The sequence below is a fragment of the Rhinatrema bivittatum genome, chromosome 7, assembly GCF_901001135.1.
Source record: "Rhinatrema bivittatum chromosome 7, aRhiBiv1.1, whole genome shotgun sequence".
Classification (NCBI taxonomy): Eukaryota; Metazoa; Chordata; class Amphibia; order Gymnophiona; family Rhinatrematidae; genus Rhinatrema; species Rhinatrema bivittatum.
Window position 1 is genome coordinate 172,299,306 of NC_042621.1, and position 22,160 is coordinate 172,321,465.

At 41.8% G+C, this 22,160-nt stretch overlaps 1 protein-coding gene across 2 annotated transcripts in view; it reads left to right on the top strand.

Moving 5' to 3' along the window:
- The window catches only part of KCNMA1 (potassium calcium-activated channel subfamily M alpha 1), a 1,936,781-nt gene that overhangs the window by 1,416,374 nt on the left and 498,247 nt on the right, over nucleotides 1-22,160 (top strand). For both annotated transcript variants that reach the window (XM_029609517.1, XM_029609516.1), the window contains exon 17: nucleotides 2,746-2,832. In XM_029609517.1, coding sequence (XP_029465377.1) covers nucleotides 2,746-2,832 — 87 coding nt within the window. The remainder of the gene's footprint in view (nucleotides 1-2,745; nucleotides 2,833-22,160) is intronic.

The window sequence follows — 22,160 nt, forward strand, 5'->3', positions numbered from 1 at the left end:
CAATTAAACTCTGGAATTTGTTGCCAGAGGATGTGGTTAGTGCAGTTAGTATAGCTGTGTTTAAAAAAGTATTGGATGAGTTCTTGGAAGAGAAGTCCATTACCTGCTATTAAGTTCACTTAGAGAATAGCCACTGCCATTAGCAATGGTAACATGGAATAGACTTAGTTTTTGGGTACTTGCCAGGTTCTTATGGCCTGGATTGGCCACTGTTGGAAACAGGATGCTGGGCTTGATGGACCCTTGGTCTGACCCAGTATGGCATTTTCCTATGTTCTTAGATTCCATCAACCAGCTGATTGGTGTAATATTGCTTTTTAGATTGTCATTCAGCTTTTATCTAGTTTCAGTGATATGTGTTTAAACTAGGTACACAACCCATTGTAAATGTCATTTCTAACTAGAAAATATGCAATCACTGAAGAACTGTGTTGCAAATTGCATTGACATCAAATTAGGGTACCAGAGCAAAATCAAAGTGTAGCACTTTTTGTTTGCATTAAACTGTGCATGGCTTATAGGTTTTCTATGAATCATATTAGTATCATCTATTATCAATCACTTCAGAGGTGCATGATATAATATATATAAGACTTTTTATTTTCTTCCTATATTAGATAATTTGTATATGATTTGGGTTTTTTATACATAGCTATAAAAATATTTAATTATAAAGAAAATCTGGTACATCTTATAGCATAAAAAGTATTAAGACTTAGTTAAATAAGTTTTGCTCTTTCACAGTCTCATAATAGACACTGAATACTAACATGCCTCTGGTCAAGAGGGAGCAAAAAAGTAAATGAAAAATCATTGACAAATGATTTTTGGCATAGTACTTTGTGATCATTTACTGCAGTTTATCATCAAATGGGTACTATTGCCCAAGAAATGTAGTGACATCACTTTGTTTTCCTTTGTAAAATAATGAAAGGTTCCAAGCATTATCGGGATGTGATTTTTGTTGATCATTGCTTTGCAGCATACCCGCAAAGTACATTATAATAAATTCAGATTTATATATGCAATCAGATGAAAAACTGTGCCAATCAAAACAAATTTATATTTGTGTCGATTGGAACAGTTTTTCATCTGATTGCATTTGTTCTGAGATTTTATCATACTCTAAATACCCTCTTACCAGATTTTGCATTTGTTCACAGGCTTGGTTTTATGATAAATGCCATAGTAGCAGATCTTAAAGATACTGCATCAAGTACTAGACATAGTATAGTAAAATCCATAAAATGGTCATTTATAATTACTTTCCTGCTGTCAAGCTTAATTGCTTTTGTTATACAGTAAAAGGATGATGAACTAATTTTCTTTTGTTGGAATGAGTACTTTCCATTGCTTTTCATGTTAACCAGCTTTAAAACCTAGTTGTCTTGTACCATTCCCCTTCAGTAATACATAGGGGCTCCATTAACTTTTCAGCAAAAATTTACCTATGTTTTAAGATTGCTTTGTTTTCAAATATTCACTTTTAATTGCTTATTTCCTTGAAGATCAGTCACTCTTTCAACCCATGACATTATGAACTTCTTCAATGACTTGTGTGCTAGAGTGTGAAGGAATAACTTCTCAAGGACACATTTTATTTTACTTTAGTGGAAGAAGTTCATGAAATGGTGGATAGAACACAAGATATTAACAACTTAAGTGATGGCTGATAATTCTCATGGAAAGTTATCCAATTGTGACATGTTTTTTACACAGTTGTCATGAGCTGTTTCACAAACTATTGATATATCAAAATGGTTGTGTCAAATATGCATTGATAAAACCCCTTTAAAAATGTCTTCAAAGCTTATGCATGTTGTGCCACTAAACAATGAAAACACAGGCCTTGACTATGCTAGATGACTACTAAATTAATTCTTTCAAACTGAAAAAAATATAATGCAAATGGAAGCAGTTTGAAAGGCAGATACAGTATGGCTGCTGATTTTAGTTTTAAAACATTTTCAACTAGAATAAGGCAGTCCTATATTTTCAGGTAGTACTTTAAGAACAATTTTTTCAAGTTAGAAAAAATAGATGCCACACCTCTTACTCTAAAAGGGACATAGATTGTTGGCCACTGCAATATGCTTCTAACTAGAAGGATATTGTAAGGTACACATGATTTCCTTATATCTTTCATATGATTTGTCCATATGTTTACCTACAACAAAGCTACTTGTGGCAGTAGACTTGAGCAACTTGCTAAACCAGTAGACAGTATCAGAAGGTCTAAAACCAGTAAAACACAGCAAATGATACCCATTGAGAAGAAAAGACATATTCATAATATGCTTCTTTCTGTCCCAGTCTGATCTGGATTTATTAATTCTGACACTTTATCTACATCAAGTTGTGGCTAGATCTTATAATAGGAGACAAATTTCACTTCTTATGTCGCCACAATTGTAATTTATATGCTGGAGCTATTCTTCAATATACTAATATATTTTCTAAAATAAATCTATGATGAGTGTGTAAAAGATTCATGTCACATCACCATACTATTGACCAATATTAAATATAAGTGAAATCTATCTTGTGTTCTGGCTATTTATAGTGTGATCTAATAGGAAACTATAAACTCAAAATGGCTTTAATTTTTACATAAGCCATTCCTGGCAATGCTAGTGGGCCCCCTATACAACAGCCAGTTAAAAAAATTCTTCAAATTCAACAAAGATTTGTAACAATATGTGTATCTGTTTTTCTTGTTTTCTTTGTTTTCTTATCATTAATCAGAATATTAATCAATCCTGGAAACCATGTGAAAATTCAGGAAGGCACTTTAGGATTCTTTATTGCAAGTGATGCCAAAGAAGTTAAAAGGTAAATGGCATTATAACTTTTTAATTATATTACTAAAATGTTTTTTTGAGACCTGCAGTAGAAAGAAGGAAATGAATAGCTGGACTCGTGTGCCTTATGGAGCTGTGTCTTTTGATAAGTGGAAACATTTGTGTAGTCAATAAGCTAGCATGAAACATTAAAAAGCTGTAGATTGCCAAGGGCAATTTGTGGATGCCAATGTGAGCCAACAGAAACCTCCATTGCTGTATATGGAATTATTCAAAGATTGCCTAAATGTTTTCACCGAAATCTGCTTTTTTTTAATAGCTTGCACTAAAGCTGTACTTACTATGATACCTTGCAATAGTTTCATAACTGGGCTGAGTAGATGTATTATCAGGTGTTGTATCTGATTCACCAGGTAATGAGTTCAGCTTATTGGTAACGAGTGTCAAGCAATCACATATCTGTGAAATATGGTGTGAGAACGATTTCTTCCAAGTGTCAGTATGATCTGTTAAAGAGTTTGCCTCACTTAACTGAACACCAAGATTATTTAAGCTATAGAAAGAGGTAGATGAAAAACATGGTTTCATGAAGGAAATATCCTGTCAGATTTTACTGAGGTTTTTAATGGTGTGACAAAAGTTCAGGAAGATCAGGAAGATGCAGTGGAACTTGCTGTCTGGACTTCATAGGGACAAACAACTCCACAAGGCCCCAGATATGCATGAATATGGCTATGTGGAGAATAATATGGCTGTGTGGAGACGACAGTATTTTAAAACCTGAACATATCAGGTACATGTAGATTATAAAATATGCATATATTCACCCCAACACACATCCGTATATATGCTTACGTGTGAATGTCTGCAATGCATTCAAAGGGCATATTTCAATGTACTGAATAGACATACTTTTCCTACCTATTTTATAAACATACTTGCGTATATTTTACACACAAAAAATATGACTTGCTCATGTAAATCACTGATTTCCATGGGTAGCTTAGTACATTTTAAAACTTGCATGCAGAATTGAAATTACCAATTTTCTACTTCCTCCACTAGTTTACCCAGTCCTTCTTCAGGTCATCATCGGTCATCCAGACATCCTAGTTCTTCAATCTCAACTTCCACCAATTTACCCAGACCTCCCACCCAACCAATTTTTTACAACAAGCCCATTTGATATCAATTGCATGAGAGAATTAGCAGGTGGGGGAGGCCTGTGCTGGGGCATGGCGAACCGGCAGCTGGCCGGTGCGCCAGCAGCTGGCCGGTGCGCGCAAGTTATGCCTGCCTCAGGCGTAACTCCTGAAAAAAAGGTAGGGGGAATTTAGTTAGGGCTGGGGGGTGGGTTAGATAGGGGAAGGGAGGGAAAGGTGGGGGGATCAAAAAAAAAGTTTCCTCCAAGGCCTTGGAGGGAATGGGGAAAGCCATTGGGGCTCCCCTTGGTCTTGGCGCGTGCAAGGTGCACAAGTGTGCACCCCCTTGCTCGCGCCGACCCTGGATTTTATAACATGCACTATCGGTGCCATTGGCCGGCCCCTGTCACATGGTAGGAGCAATGGATGGCTGGCACCATCTTAAAAAAATGGCATGGGCTATCCATTGCTCCTACCATGTGACAGGAGCTGGCCAATGGCAACGATAGCCCCTGTCACATGGTAAGGGCAAAGGGCCATCGGCGCCATTTTGATTAGTGGCAGCTGACGGCCCAAGAGCGGGAGATCGCTCCCGGGACCCCTGCTGGACTACCAGGTACTTTAAGAAAGTTTTTGGGGGGTCGTGGGGGATTCTAAATAATTTGATTTAAAGGGTCAGGGTGGGTTTCGGGGTTGTTTTTCTGTGTGTCCTTTCTTCCCACCTCCCCCCCCCCCAAAATGATAAGACAACCACACAAAAATTTCGTGGGGTTTTCCTATCACTTTCAGGGAACCCCCGATATCTGACGGATTAGAAAATATCGTACGATATTTTCATCCGTCAGAAAAATGATTCACATCCCTACTGCTTAATGCGTGGCATGTCTGTCAGAGCTCTGTCGTCCGCGCATGCGCAGTACGGCACATCAGTCAGAGCTCTCTGGTCCGCGTATGCATGGCACGTTGGTCAGAGCTGCTCTATTCTGCGCATTCGTGGCACGTCAGTCAGAGCTCATTTATCTATATTGATAGGTCCCATATAATTTTTTACTTTTTTGGGTACCTTCTATTTTCCATGTCCCAAAGTATAGCCTGACATGATATTCATTTGAGATGTAGATTCTCTGCTTCAGGACCCAATTTCTCTGAACTGCCACTCATACTTATAAGGCATAAGATGAACACTTCTATTTTATCCTGTAAACTGTGAGCACAAATGGAGAAATTCAAATTCACAGTTTCTCCAATTACTTAATTTCTGCATATATCTTTCAGTCTCTAATTGGATTTATTTTCTCATCCACTAGAGCACCTTAAAATTTATATAATTAGCAAATGTTACAAAATACCTATGAAAAGATCAGTAATTCAAATGTAATTAAGAATAATATTTAAAATAAAATATTCCATTCTATCTCAGCATTTAATCCTAAAGGATATACAGGTTGCATTTAAAATATCCACTTTTGTTCACCTTGATGTAACAGTGTCAGTCTATCCCCACCTCACCATTCCAGCTTAATTTGAGCAAGAATTGTCCTTTTTATATCCTGAAACACATATCCACGTTGAATAAAATGGCCATGTAATAATGCCTCTTGTTCTTCTATGCATATACAACTTTCATGCTCTATTAATCTTGTTTTAACCACACATTTAGTTTTCAAATGTGATTATTTATAAGTAAATTTTAAAAGCCGCCGCACATAAAAAATGGGTTAGTTACGTGGCCGTGCTTTGTGCGTGCCGTGTGCATTTTACAAAAGTCCCGGCCACACGTGTAACCCCCGTTACACACCGAAGTGCTGGGCCCTGAAAAAGGGGTGAGCTGGGGGTGTGGTCTGGGTGCGCGCATGTTCTAGAATCAGCAAGTCCATGTGCATGCACGCGGTTTTGAAAATCGACCCCGTATGCCCTTGATCAAATATATAACGAATGTTGATCTACAATCTGTATACTGTTTAGGGACAATTTTTTGACCAGATGGTAATTCCTCTCTAGAACGCAAAATAAGACAGTACCCTTATGTTAAATAGCTTGCAAAAACTCAGATATGTGGTTAATAACACTCAATATTCAATCACTTCATATAGTGATACTATAAGCGAAAATATCACAAACAATCATGCATGTATTGGCAAAGTGTCCCAAACTTCATAGGATACCTGCATTATTAGTGATATATATAGCCCATTTAGCACTATTTTATAATTGCTTGCAGATTCAGGGAATAGCCATTGGTGCATCAATACCCCCGAATTTAGCAAATATTTATGTGGCACATTTTTGAAAAGCGATATGTTTCTGACGGTGAGTAAAAGGCTAATTTGTTCTGTTGGAAAAGATACATCAATGACATGTTTATTATTTATAAAGGGACAGAAGTAGCTTTGATGGAATTCCATCTTTGGTTGAATGGACAGGATGGATGTTTAAAATTTACTCTTAACTATCTTTGGGGGTCATTTATCAAATCACATTAGGGCCTTGTCGCAGAAATTAGGGCCCTAATGCCCACGATAATGCAATAACGCATGCAATAAATAATGAATCATAACATGCGTTTGCAAATTTGAAAAATTTAGTCAAGTGGGAGAAGTTTGGCCAGAGTTAATGAAAATGAGGGGTGCTTAACATTGTGTGCGATAATGTAATGCATGCTATTGCGTGATTTAACACCGGAAATAGCTATAACTTATATTCCCAGCATTATGCCTGCAATAGCTGTGTGTTATAGGCAAAACATGATTTATCCCCATTTTGGGTGGGGTGAGAGAGTAGCTCTGGGGACTTATGCATTAGTTGACTTTTTATACCACTGTAAGAGGGGGCATTCTGAACTTGGGGTGAGGTTTTGGTGGTGTGCTAGGTTTTGGGGGTAGTTTTACATGCACAGTCAGAGGTACGAACAGCACAGTTACCATCAGTAAAGATTTTCTGTGATTTGGAGTGATGAAAGGTATACAAAGATGAGATTTGTTGAGTGTACTCTCGAACTAGCTTGATGCACTCTCTTGTAGGGATGTGAATCGTTTTTCTGACGATTGAAAATATCGTATGATATTTTCAAATTCATCAAATATCGGGGGGTCCCCAACACCGATAGGAAAACCCCACAAAATTTTTCGTGGGGGTTCTCTTATCATTTTTTTTTGGGGGGGGGGCGGGAAGAAAGGGCACACAAAAGCAACCCTGAAACCCACCCCGACCCTTTAAATCTAATTCTTTAGCATCCCCCACCCACCCCCCCAAAACCCCCATGGTGGTCCAGCGGGGGTCCCGAGAGCGATCTCCCGCTCTCGGGCCGTTGGCTGCCACTAATCAAAATGGCGCCGATGGCCCTTTGCCCTTACCATGTGACAGGGGCTATCAGTGCCATTGGCCGGCCCCTGTCACATGGTAGGAGCAATGGACGGCCGGCGCCATCTTTAAAAATGGCACAGGCCATCCATTGCTCCTACCATGTGACAGGGGCCGGCCAATGGCACCGATAGCCCCTGTCATATGGTAAGGGCAAAGGGCCATTGGCACCATTTTGTTTACTAGCAGCCGATGGCCCATGAGCGGGAGATCGCTCCTGGGACCCCTGCTGGACCACCAGGTACTTTAAGTTTTGAGGGGTCAGGAGGGTGGGAGATGCTAAAGAATTAAATTTAAAAGGTCGGGGTGGGTTTTTTGTTTATCGCTTGGGTGCAGCTGATAAAAAAAAAAAAAGATCGGACTGTGGGAAAAAGAATTTCTCGATGGTCTCCGAAACCGAAACCGGAACCAATTCTGTTTCCGATTCACATCTCTACTCTCTAGCTAGCTGTTATCAAGCTAGGTCGAGAGTACAATGTACAAATCTCATCTTTGTGTACCTTTCATCACTCCAAATCACAGAAAATCTTCACTGATGTCTACTATGCTGTGTTTGTACCTCTGAATGTGCAGGCAAAACTGCCCCCCAAAACCTAGCACATCACCAAAACCTCACCCCCAAAACCTAGCCCACCACGAAAACCTCACCCTGAGTTACTAGTTTTTATATGAGAGCCTTATAGTCTCTCCATCTCTCAGCAGCATGTGATGTGAAAATATTACCATGGGCACTATTTTCATGAAATTTATAGCAAAATGATAAATCTAGCCCTTTCTGAACTAATTTCCTATCTAGACATTTTAATCAAAAAGGAAAAATATCTTATAAAGACAAGTCTTTATTGAAAACTATAGAGAGAAATAATCTGTTACTTTACCAAAGCTTTCATCCAACCCAATTTAAGAAAAAATCGCCGATTGGACAATTTCTTTGGTTAAGATGATTGTGTTCAGACATTGAAGAATTCAAAAAGTGTCAACAATTCCTTCTTAGAGGTTATTCATTTTCATGTATGAAACAAGCCTATCATAAGGTTCTTTATGCTAATCAAGAATTATTACAACAGGGACAGAAGAATTAATCTGCTTGACAAATGATGAGACATACAATAGCTACTATACAGATTTGTCAAATTATTTATAAATATTGGGTGATATTAAAAGGACATTCAATTTTACAGGATCTTTCAAGGTTTTCCTTTTCATGTGTGTCACAGCTGTGCTAGCTGATTTGAAGGTACCCCCCTAGGCAGGGTTCAGGAACAGGCATGTCAGACACAAGGTCTTCCTCAAGTGTCAGGAGCAGGCATAACATTGTAGGCCTTCTGCCTGACCAGTCACCTTCCCTTTGGGTTGACCCCTCCAGTGCTTGTGGCTGGGAGGTTTTATGAGGGCCACTGCACAGGATAAGGGACAGGGCACCCACTGAAACCAGCAGGCAGCAAGAAACAAGAGCTGGGAAGGTGCCTGGCCACACTGAATATGACAGGGATGAATACTGACAAGACAGGGATGGACAAGTAAGCACAATGCAGAGTAGGTCCGGAGATCAAACAAGGAACAAGACAAAGTATTGAACAACAGATAGCACAAAAGAACCACACAGACAAGGGGGCCACAGGAAGGCCTGACACAGGAGAAGAGCAAAGCTAGGAACATGCAGGCAAGGAAAGGTGCTAGGAGGCTTAAGATAGGACAGAAACAAGGCTAGGAACATACTGACTAGAAAGGCCACCGAAAGGCCTAACAGAAAACAGAGCAAAGAATCAGGCAAGGTGTACAAGAAGAAGGTGTCCCAGTACAGGGATGCTAGTCAAAGAATGCACAGACAAGGTGCCACAAGCAGAGAACAGACTCTTTGCTGAGACAGGGAGTAATCTGTGAGGGAGGGCTTTATAAGGCTGGCCTTGCTGAATCATGCAGCCTTCAAGGTGGAGGCTATAGCGAGTCTGAGCTTGGCCCAGTGAGGGCCTCTGCTGGCAGAAGAGTTGCCTGGCAGTATCATTACAGCATGATAAGAATATTAAGGAACTTCTCCAATTGCTCAGGTTGGAAAAATATATAGGAAACATTTTTATATTTTATGTAACATTTACACGGATATTTGAGAATGTACATAGCTCTCATTTTTTGTACTTGAGGTCTCAATTTCAGAAATAATTTTCTTCTTAACTGGGTGCTTCTTGCGAGATCTGGAAATATTCCAACTTTTAAACCAAGAAAAGACTCGGTCCTATTATGAAAGTATAATCTCAGAATCCAGTCATGATCTAATTCAAGCAAAAACGTCACAATAAGAGTGGCAGGTTTCACATGCTCTCTCTGGGTGGTTTCTAACAACTTTGTTACTTCCAAGGCTGGGGTTTCAGTTGTATTTAATATCATAGGAGTTAGAAGTTGAAAATCTTTTTCTCCTTCCTTCTCAACTTTTTAAAAAGCTGGTATATAATACAACTTAGATGTAGGCAGTATCAATTCCTCTGAAATCTTTAATGTCTGAACCAAATATTGCCTCCACATATCTCGTGGGGTCACCATAGGGTCTCTGGGAAAATTTATTAAACGTAAGTTTCTCCCTTTTATTTGATTCTCCATGTTTTCTAAATGATTCATTAATATGGAGTTTTCTTTTATTTATTTATTTATTTATTTATTTATTTATTTATTTAAAGCTTTTTTTATACCGGCATTCATGATAAAATCACATCATGCTGGTTTACAGGAAACAGGGGAGTGATAACATTGAACAAAAAACTGGTGTTTATAGGTAGATATAAAAAGTTACAATAAAACAAGGGAAATTTGAACTTGGGTAAGAAGAAGAGTATTTTATGATGTTATATTGAAGATTTCTCATTTCTTTCACTTCATTCTCAACCTTTTCACATTTTTCCATTTGCTTATTCATATCTTCCTCTAGTTTTCCCATTCTCACCATGGTAGTATTTAACACAGAAGCCAGAGGGTTTATCTGGTTGAAAAGATGATCATTAACTGTTTGTATTGCTTCCCATATCTTCCTAAAAAAGTATTCATTAGATATAATAACGTCCTCTCCTGTTTTGGAAGGCTAGTACCTTTAGTCTACAGCTGGATCCGTAATATTAGAAATCTCCTGTATAGGACCCGTTAATTTCGTTAATTGTAAATCTTATATTCCTGAGGTAGAGTAATGGATCTCTCCCTGCTGATGAGGATTTTAAAGCAGATGGTTTAGGGAAAATATATTATTGTGTTAAGCTGTAAAATGTTGGTTTGTTGGAATTGCTCTCTAAACAAGATTGCTTTCTTGATGTATTTTGGAAAATTAAAAAAAAAAAAAAAAGAATATTAAGGAACAAATAATCAGATCATCTTTGGATAGGATTTCATCATGGTCAGCTTGTAATACCATTGAGTGTAGCATGTATCCATGATTAAACTGTGGAACATGTCCTCTTATTTTAAAGGAAGACAAAGTGGGATTACTGTCTGGTCAGAAGAATATCTCTCTAAACAGTATTCAGAATTTTGGAACATTTGCTAATATATTTTATAAATGTTAAGGTATTCTATTGGATGAGGAAAAAAGTCCAATCAGAAATAGAAAATGTATACACAGGAGTTAAGTGATCAGAGGCAGTGTGAATTTAAATCTCTACATTTGTGTTCACAGTTTACTGGATAAATGGAAGAATTCATCCATGCCTTCTAAGTATGTGTGGCAGTTTCTGAGAAAAATGAGCCCCTGAAGCAGAGAATTTGATTTCAAAATGTGATGTCATGTGTACCCATGTTTTAAATTTTATATGCAATTCAAAAAAGTAAAAAATTGTATCAGACCCATGATTATATGTGACTGAGCATTTATAAAGCAGAGAAAATCATATGCCTTATGCTGTTTATATATTGGAATTTAAGACAGAATTAAAGGATAAAATATATTGAATGTGTTTTTGTAGTACTTTTTTATCATGTGTCATGTTTGCTTATCTTATTGTTAGGTATCCTCCCAATATTATGAAATTAGTGTACAATGTGTATTGCTACCTGTATAGTTTTACATTGTTCAATTTCCAGGTTATATTGCTTCCTCTCCCTGCCCCCTCCCCCCAAACACATGCACATCTTTCTTTGTAATTCACCTTATGCCTCTCTTAGGAAAAGGTTCAATATTAAATGAAAATAAATTTTAAAAAAATCAAGAACTGACTCCATAGAGTGCATTGCAATTGCTCTTGTGGTTGTCATAACCAGTAGGGATGTGAATCCGGGTGATCGATCGTCTTAACGATTGATTTTGGCTGGGGGGGGGAGGGAAATCTGATTGTCATGGTTTTTGTTTTTTTTAAATCGTAAAAAATCGTAAATCGGGTGAGGGCGGGAAAACTGGCACCCTAAAACCCACCCCGACCCTTTAAAAGAAATCCCCCATCCTCCTGAAGCCCCCCAAAATGTTTTAAATTACCTGGGGTCCAGTGGGGGGTCCCGGCGCGATCTCCTGCTCTCGGGCCATGGCTGCGTTAAAAGAAATGGCGCCGGTGGCCCTTTGCCCTTCCATATGACAGAGCAAAGGTAGCGCCGGCGACATTTTGGTTCCTGTCACCCGACGTCACGAGTGCAGGAGATCGCTCCTGGCGCCATTTTGACTTTTGCCCTCACTATGTCGACATAGTGAGGGCAAGAGTAGCGCCGGCACCATTTTGAATATTGGCAATACGGCCCGCGTGCAGGAGGTCACTCCTGGACCCCCGCTGGACTTTTGGCAAGTCTTGTGGGGGGTCAGGAGGTACCCCCAAGCTGGCCAAAAGTCCCTGGGGGTCCAGCAGGGGTCCGGGAGCGATCTCCTGCACTTGTGACATCGGGTGTCAGGAACCAAAATGGCGCCGGTGCTACCTTTGCCCTGTCATATGGTAAGGGCAAAGGGCCACCGGCGCCATTTCTTTTAACGCAGCCGTGGCCTGAGAGCGGGAGATCGCCCCGGGACCCCCCCCCCCCACTGGACCCCAGGTAATTTAAAACATTTGGGGGGGCTTCAGGAGGGTGGGGGATTTATTTTAAAAGGTCGGGGTGGGTTTTAGGGTGCCGGTTTTCCCGCCCTCCCCCGATTTATGATTTTTTGACGATAAATCGGGGGAATTGTTATTGTATCGCAGCTCTAACGATTTTTGATGATTTAAAATATATCTGACGATTGTTTTAAATCGTCAAAAAACGATTCACATCCCTAATAACCAGTACTGAGCTGGAACATCTATGTATGAGAACTTTGGTGGTGTTAAAAGATTGAACATACAATGTATGTACTCTGCAATAGAAAACTACTTATCTTTGATACAAAATGGTAAAAATAATTTTGTGCATAGGCTTCTAAATGTCCTAATCAAAATTAACAAAGTTTAAATCCCCAAGATATTCAACATATTAAGTAAAATTTGTAAACACTCTGCATTTTCTCCACCAACCAAGATCAAAAAATCTCTATTAGCGACAGTTTTTATAGCCTTATGGATAATTATTGGTTGAGTCTAAGGGATTTTTTTAGGTATTTTTTCAGTTTGCAGATTAAACACAGATACTTATCTTTTGTTGCTATGCTGTTCATGCAATCCTGCTCTGCTATTGTAAGAACCCCAACACAGTTACGTGTTTCGATATATAATCTGTGTCAGGGAGATCTTTTTTCATTATTCCAACTTATCTAAAATAGAACCATAAGTAATAATATTTCCAGAGATTATTCACTCCCTCATTTAATAAACCAAGTCTGTCTTTACTCACTCAGGTCTATTCTGGAGCCAACATTTTTTATATTAGAGAATCACAGTCAATCTCCAAACTGAATCCATTCAGTGTCACAGGATTTAAACTAAAAATCCAGTACTGTTCTCTATAGTTGAGTCTGTATTCACAATCATCTCCCTATGATGAGGGAGGAATATGCTCAAGAACTTTCAATCACAGATCTTGAAATGAGCATCCTGTATCAACACAATGAGTCACTAGGGGAGCTTGAAATTTCTTTGTGGTGATGCAGCTCTTACATTCTGCAATCTTAGTTCTCACATTGGGGTAGATTTTGAAAGGGTTACGTGCATAAGATATGCACGTAACCCCCGAAAACCTGCCCCTGCGCGCGCTGAGCCTATCTTGCATAGGCTCGGTGGCGTGCGCAAGCCCCGGGATGCGCGTATGTCCCGGGGCTTCGAAAAAGTGGCGTTCCAGGGGTGGGGCTGTGGGTGGGGCTGTGGGCGGGGCTATGGGCATGGCACCGGTCCAGGGGCGGGGCCGAGGCCACCTCCGTTGCAGCCCTGCCGAGGGATGGTGCGCCGGCAGCCAGCCGGTGCGTGTAAGCTACACCTGCCCAGAGACAGGCGTAACTTTGACGATAAAGGTCAGGGGGGGTAGATAGGACTGGGGGCGGGTAAGGTAGGGGAAATGAGGGGAAGGTGGGGGAGGCGGAAGGAAAGTTCCCCCCCCCGAGGCCTCTCCGATTTCAGAGCAGCCTCGGAAGGAACGGAGGAAGGCTACGCGGCTCGGCGCGCTCAAGTTGCACAATTGTGCCCTCCCTTGCGCGTGCTGACCCTGATTTTATAAAATGCACGCAGCTGCGCGCGCATGTTATAAAATCGGGCATAGATTTGTTCACGCCGGGTTGTGCAAACAAATCTACACCCGTGCATATGTCTGAAAATATACCCCTTTCTGTTTGGTTCTGCCAATATATGATTTTTGACATGGATACACAAATAATCCACAGAAGAGGAATTGCATTTTGTTGTACTGTGATTTATTCTTCTTCTCCCAAATAAGGGTTCTACCCACTCTTGTCCTGATAAAGTTTGAATACAGAACATACAACAACCATATACTGTATGGCTTTGAGAGGCTGTTGTTTCTTGATTTATATGTGGTGGCAAAAAATATTTCACAACAAGGTCTTTGATGTTTCTGCCCAATTTGTAAGCAAATAATGCGTGATTCACAAAAATGGAGTATATCTTCAACACTTTCCAATGTTTAAAGATAACCGCTGATAATATTGAGGAAATATTATATAGTGAATTAGACTAATTCTGAGCTACTGGTCTCTTTGTTGTCTAATAAGAGCTAAGAGGGTTGTGCATTAAATAATCTTTTATAAGCCTTTTTAATCACAGGAAAATGTTGCACTGCAGATGGAAGGGAGTGCTAGGGGACGCTCCCCAGCACGGTATAAGATGTGTGCACTTATGGTGAGACGGTCCATGTCTGGGAACTGGAGAACCAGTTACCTCTTACCGAACCTGCATGCCCAGGTGAGACCATCAACACAATGATGGTCTCTGAACAGTCCTCCGACCGTTCCAAGCCCAATTTGGACTGCTGCTGGGTAACAGCAAGGGCGGTAGGCTAGACAGAGGTCAAGGGCAGATGGAGATATCTGGCACAGGAAAAGTCTCAGACGTAGGAAGACAAAGACTCAGGCGTTGAGGAAGGTGAAGACTCAGGCATTGAGGTAAATGAAGACTCAGGCATTGAGGTAGACAAAGGCTTGGAAGGAGTTCTGTGATGCCACACACCCTACACATCTCAGCCGGGATGGTTGCGGACCATGATGGAGGTGAAGCAGCAAGCTGACATCAACTCAAATACATTAGAGTTCAAGATGGCAATGAGTACTGAAGAGAAGGACTGAAAATACAAGATGAAGGACGTCAGGACAGACGGATAAAGGTAGAAGCAGGCACAAGTACTCCGATGACCCAGGCAGGATAAGAGAAGAAGGATGAAGCTCGGTGGCGGAACTCAGAGCCAGGATGAAGCTCCGAGGTGGACCTCAGAGCCATATGAAGCTCGGAGGCAAAACTCAGAGCCAGGGATGCCGAGACGAAATCCAGTGCAGGAAGAATAAGAACCTGGGTCCTCAGAAGCTTGAACTGCCACAGAGAAGGAGATCAGACAGCTGTAAAATGAGGATCTTTGATCCATGACATGAACCAAGCAAGTTAGATGAGGGGCGAGATGACTCCTCGGTGCCATATGATGGACCCACCAGCACCCTACACACCCCAGCCGGGCTGGTCGCGGACCACGAGGGATGGGTCAGAACAGAGCTGAAGACATCTGGACGAAGACATTAGGAACAGACAGACACCTGGAACAGGCGAAGACATCAGGACAGGAATGGAACATCAGGAGAACATCTGGAACAAGGATGATGAGAACATCTGGAACAAAGACGAAGACAAGAGACCAAGGAACGAAGAACATCTAGATGACAAGGGATCCCACATGGAACATAGTGCCTTGGAGAAGCTGGAAGACGTGGAGTCCTAAGGAGGACTTGCTCTTTGCAAAGGCGATGAAGGAATGACCTGAAGAGCCTTTTGTAGGTGAAGCAGGATGGTGTTGCGTCCGCCCTCTTTACTCTGTGGCGACTCCCTCCAGGTCTGATGGACTGTTAGCAGCCGTGGCATCTTCGTGCCATCTCCCTCTGGTGTTCCCGGACCGGCACGATGCTGTGCATCCGCCATGTTTCTGATGATGTAGGGTGCACGTGTGCTCCGAATATTATACCAGCAAGGGCGCGAACCTCGGGGGTGTCCCTCGGAGATGACATCATCCGCTTCCAATATATAAGGTCTCAGTTTTTGCTAACGAATCGAGTTAGCAAGGATTCATATACGGATTCTTCCAGCTACTCTGACTCCTCGGACTTACCAGGGGTACCCACTCCTCGGAGGCCTTGTTCTCTTTTCTTTATTTCAGATTGCCAACAGGAACCGGTACTGGCTCCTTGAGGGCCTATGTTCCTGAATACTCTGAAGATTCTCTACTGCCTGGAAGCTATCACAGATACAGACAATTGTGAATTACCATCGCTCTCTCAGAGCTTTCCCTGGAACCAGGTACTCGCACCTCGAGGGCCTAACCCTTTCCAGCTACAGAGCTTCCTAAAGACCTTATATGAGTGTTGTCATCTGGTTCTGGCTATGAACACAGCATACCCTGTCTACTCACTATCTATAGTTTCTCTACAGCTCAGCAACCCTGGGATCGCTTTTCCAGTATCTGAGGGACTTCAGCCCTGCCGGGCACATCAAGCTCACTACTGCCACCTCTGGTAGTTCTACTAATCTGTCTAATAAAAGTAATATCTGTGTCTGTCTCCGTACTCAAGCCTAGTTGGTGGTCCCTCTCAGGATATCCTCCTGGGGGCGCAGTCATCTGCCATTGGCCCAAGGATTCACTTATCTATATTCCACTATAGCTGAGTGTCCTCTCCAAGCACTCTGCTTGTAACAGATTGCTACTCCTTCTCCATCAGGAGTCTTCAGCAACAGATTTATATAGATTGCTACTCTATAGTCTAAATCCTAACAGATTGTTTACTACTCCTTCCATAGGAAGCCAAAGCATACAAGTTTGCTAACTCCATGCTCTACATAGAGCCGATACTAGAGATTGCTAATTCCATAGCAGGTTCACTACAGATTGCTAACTCCTCCCTTCTTGAGGAGTAGAGCATAACAGATTGCTATCTCCACAGTCTAACTATTTATTTATTTATTTATTTAACACTTTTCTATACCGACCTTCATGGTGGAGACCATATCAGGTCGGTTCACATCGAATAGGGGAACTGAACCAAGAACAGTAACCAAAAACAAAAGGTTGAACATGAAAAAGCAAAGTTACATTTAACAGGGAAATTAAACTTGGAGGCATAGACTGCTGGAAGGAAGGAAAGGCTAGAGATAGCGGAGAAATTATTAGAATAAACAGAGCAGTCAGGAGGCTCTTATTCTGGGCTTAGGGGTAAAATGGAAATCCATTGCTCCTAAAGGAAGTTCTGTCGACTATTGTGTGTCATGGGTATCTGAGAAGGCTTGGCGGAAAAGCCAGGTCTTAAGTTTTTTCTTGAATGTTGGTAGGCAGGGCTCCATTCTGAGGTCAGCTGGGATGTCGTTCCAGATAGTTGGGCCTGCTGTTGAAAAGGATCGGTCTTTAGTTGAGATGAGGCGTGTGGCTTTTGTAGGTGGGGTCTGTAGGGTTCCTTTATATATTTCTCTAGTCGGTCTGTTGGTGAGGTGGAGATTGAGGGGGAATTTGAGGTCCAGATGCAAGTGATTGTAGATGACTTTGTGGATTAAAGTGAGTGATTTGTGGAGGATTCTGTATTTCACTGGGAGCCAGTGTAGGTTACGTAGGATGGGAGATATGTGTTCTCCCCGGTTGGTGTTAGTCAAGATTCTTGCGGCAGCGTTCTGTATCAACTGTAGCGGCTTGGTGGTAGAGCTGGGGAGTCCCAAGAGGAGTGCACTGCAGTAGTCGATTTTAGCAAATATCAAGGCTTGCAGGACTGTTCTGAAGTCGTGGAAAAAAAGTAGGGGTTTGAGTCTTTTTAGGACTTGAAGCCTGTAGAAACAATCTTTGGTTGTGGTGTTGATCATTTTCTTGAGGTTTAAGCGGTTGTCTAGTAACACCCCGAGATCTCGTACGTGGGTATGCATGAGCTGGGTGTTAAGGATGGTCTGTGGGAGTGGGTTGTCTTGGTTAGAGGAGATGAGGAGGAGTTCGGTCTTGGATGCGTTAAGGACCAAGTTGAGGCTGTTAAGAAGGGTGGTGATCCGATTTAGGCAGTTGTTCCAGAGTGAGAGTGATTTTGCGATGGATTCTGTTATCGGAATCAAAATCTGCACGTCATCTGCATACAGAAAATGAATAAGGTTAAGGTCTGTTAGAAGCTGACAGAGTGGGAGGAGGTATATATTAAAGAGAGTGGGTGATAACGATGATCCTTGGGGTACTCCGAGTGAGGACCTTGTTGAAGGAGATTCTTTATTATTTATTTTAACTTTGTAACTTCTGTTACTAAGGAAAGACGTGAACCAACTGAGGGCTGAACCTGATATACCTATTTCTGCTAGGAGAGTCAGAAGGATGGTGTGGTTGACGGTGTCGAAGGCTGCCGAGATGTCCAATAGAACTAGGAGGAAGGAATGGCCCTTGTCTAATCCCAGAATGATATGGTCTGTTAAGGAAATGAGGAGTGTTTCTGTATTGCGAGATTTGCGGAATCCGTATTGGGAGGGGAATAGGATGTTGTGATCCTCTAGATATTCTGATAGCTGAGTGTTAACCAGTTTCTCTGTAAGTTTGGCTAAGAACGGTAGATTTGAGATGGGGCGGAAGTTAGCAGGTTCTTTGGGGTCTAAGTTATGCTTCTTGAGGAGGGGTTTAAGGGAAGCGGATTTTAAGCTATCTGGGTATCTCCCTTGAGCTAATGAGCAGTTTATAATATTAGCTAGAGGTCCTGCAATCATGTTTGGAATCAGTAGCAGGAGTTTGGATGGTATATTGTCTGCTTGATGGCTAGATGGTTTCTGTTTCTTAAGGAGAGATTCAATCTCCCCGGGAGATGTCAGATCGAAGTTGTCGAGCTTGATTCCAGTATGGGAGTGAGTGGTGGAGAATGTAGAGTATGTGGTGGTGTTGGTTGGTAGGAGAGCCAGGGTATTTGTGATCTTCTGTTGAAAGAAAGAAGCAAGTTCATTGGCCTTGGATTGTGCTATATCATCAGGTATCGTTGGTGGGGATGACTTTGTGATTTGTGACACATAAGAGAAAAGTGCCTTGGCGTCATATTGGAGGTTGTGGATTTTACTTGCATAGTATTCTCTTTTTGACTTTAGGATTGAGGTCCTATAATGGTGTAGGGTTCCTTTGTAAGATGAGAGTGTGACAGAGTTGGGGGCTTTGCGCCATCTATTTTCTTTGTGGCGAAGGATTTGTTTCATCCGTATTAGCTCCGTGGAGAACCATGGTTGTTTTCCTTTCTTTTCAAGGTTTATTGTTTTGGAGACTGCAGGGCATATCTTGTTAGCTACTGCTTCCGTGATGTTGTGCCATGAAAGAACTGCCGATTCAGAGTTGGATAAGTCCAGGTTTGAGAGTTCTTTCGTAAGATGGTCGCTGAGAGTCTCGGATGAACATGTTTTCCTGTAGTGAATGGTGGACTGAGGTTGCGGGCTGTAAGTTTGTTGTTTAGCGGCGATCTTGGTGGTTATCAGAAAGTGATCTGACCAGGGTACTGGAGTGCAGGTGGGTGTCGATGAGCAACTGAATTTTGAGTTGATGAAGATGAGATCCAACGTGTGTCCTCCTTTGTGAGTGGGGTTGTTGACGATTTGCGTGAATCCCATTGCACTGAGGGAATTGAGGAGGGTTTCGCAGTTGGGGGAGAGGGGTGAAGCGTCGGTATGTAAGTTAAAATCTCCCATGATCATGGTAGGGAGATCAAAGTCGATGTGCTTTACTATGGATTCGATGAGGGGAGAGGTGTCCGCTTCAAGTAATCCTGGAGGAGCATAGACTAGTAGTAGTTGCAGATGTTGTGATTTGACTAAGCCCAGTTCCAGTTTGGACTCGGACTTGATTGTATGTGGGATAAGTTTGAGTTCTTTTTTGGTTGCTAGTAGTAAGCCTCCCCCTCGTTTTTTGTGTCTGTGGGTTGATAGTATTTCATACTTGTGTATAGGTAATTGGTTGATGAGCGCGATGTCGGAGTTTTTTAGCCATGTTTCTGTGATGGCACAGATATCGGGTTCTGAATCGCTGAACTATCAGCGATTCATAACAAATTGCTAAACTCCTCCTCCTCAGGAGTCAATCTGATTGCTCCACCCACCAGGCATCAGATCTACAACAACCAGGCTATAACTTGTTAAGGAAGGACAGAGAGAATAGGAAAGGGGGAGGAGTGGCTCTTTATGTCAGAAACAATATCCAAGTATCTGAGTTGCAAGAAAGATGGGGCAATGAAGAAGCACTATGGGCTGACCTAAAAAAAGATGATGGGGCATCCATTTATATTGGAGTGGTTTACAGGCCTCCAAATCAAAAGGAAGATGGGAAAGAAGGGAGAAGTGGTGATCATTGGAGACTTTAGTCTGCTGGATGTAGACTGGAGAATCCCTTCTGCAGAATCTAACAATAGTAGAGAAATAGTGGATGCCCTGCAAGGGGCTTTGTTCAAACAAATGGTAATGGAACCCATGAGAGAGGGAGCTATACTTGATTTAGTGCTCACTAATGGAGATAATGTCTCTGATGTCCAGGTGGGCACCCACCTCAGCACCAGTGATCATCAAATGGTATGGTTTCATATCACACAAAGGATATGTAGAAGAAGCATGAAGACCCGAGTTTTGCAGTTCAAAAACACGGACTTTGATGAAATGGGGAAGTACCTGGAGGAAGAACTAAAAGGCTGGGAGAACGAGAGAGATGTGGATCAACAGTGGACCAATCTAAAAGGAGCAATTATCAAGGCAACTAATCTATATGTTAGAAAAGTAAAGAAATTCAAAAGAAAAATGAAACCTATCTGGTTCTCAAAGGAGGTGGCTGACAAAATAACAGCTAAAAGAACAGCATTCAAGAAATATAAAGGATCCTAAAGGGAGGAGCACAAAGAAGAATATCAGATACAACTGAGGGAGACGAAGAAAGTGTAATCAAGATGGCAAAAAGTCAAGCGGAAGATAGGAGTGGTAAAGAGAGGTCACAAAACATTTTTCAGATACAACAGAGAAAGGAGAAAAGTTCAAAGTGGTATAGTGAAATTGAAAGGTGAAAAGGATCAATGTGTAGAGAGAGATGAAGAAATGGCAGAAATATTAAACGAATACTTCAGTTTGGTGTTCACTAAAGAGGACCCAGGAGAAGGACTATCACTAGTTAACAAGAAACTGGAGGGGAGTGGAGTAGATGTAACTCCGTTTACAGTGGAGAATGTGTGGGAAGAGCTAGGGAAACTGAAAGTGGACAAAGCCATGGGGCCCGATACTGAGGGAGCTCAGAGATGTGCCGGCGGGTCCGCTGTGTGACCTGTTCAATAGATCCCTAGAAAAGGGAGTGGTGCCGAGTGATTGGAAAAGAGCGGTAGTGGTCCCGCTTCACAAGAGTGGGAGCAGAGAGGAGGCTGGTAACTACAGGCCAGTTAGCCTCACCTCGGTGGTGGGAAAAGTGATGGAGTCGCTGCTGAAAGAAAGAATTGTGAACTATCTAAAGTCAGGAGAATTGCTGGACCAGAGGCAGCATGGATTCACCAGGAGAAGATGCTGTCAGACAAATCTGATTGACTTTTTTGACTGAGTGACTAGGGAATTGGATCAAGGAAGAGCGCTCAATGTCATCTACTTGGATTTCAGCAAGGCTTTTGATACGGTCCCGCACAGGAGGCTGGTGAATAAAATGAAAAGCTTAGGAGTGAGTGCCAAGGTGGTGGCCTGGATTGCAAACTGGTTGATGGACAGACAATGTGTGATGATAAATGGAACTTACTCTGAAGAGAGAGCAGTGTTAAGCGGAGTGCCGCAAGGATCTGTGTTGGGACCGGTCCTGTTCAATATCTATGTGAACGACATAGCGGACGAGATAGAAGATAAAGTTTGTCTGTTTGCGGATGACACTAAGATCTGCAACAGAGTGGACACGTCAGAAGGAGTTGAGAGAATGAGACGGGATATAAGGAAGCTGGAAGAGTGGTCGAAGATATGGCAGTTGAGATTCAATGCCAAGAAGTGTAGAGTCATGCATATGTGGTGTGGAAATCCGAAAGAACTGTATTCAATAGGGGAGTGAAGGGCTGATGTGCACGGAGCAGGAGAGAGACCTTGGGGTGATAGTGTCTAACGATCTAAAGTCGGCAAAACAATGTGACAAGGCGATAGCTAAAGCCAGAATAATGCTGGGCTGCATAGACAGAGGAATATTGAGTAAGAAAAGGGACGTGATTATCCCCTTGTACAGGTCCTTGGTATGGCCTCACCTGGAGTACTGTGCTCAGTTCTGGAGACTGTATCTCCGAAGGGACAGAGAGAGGATGGAG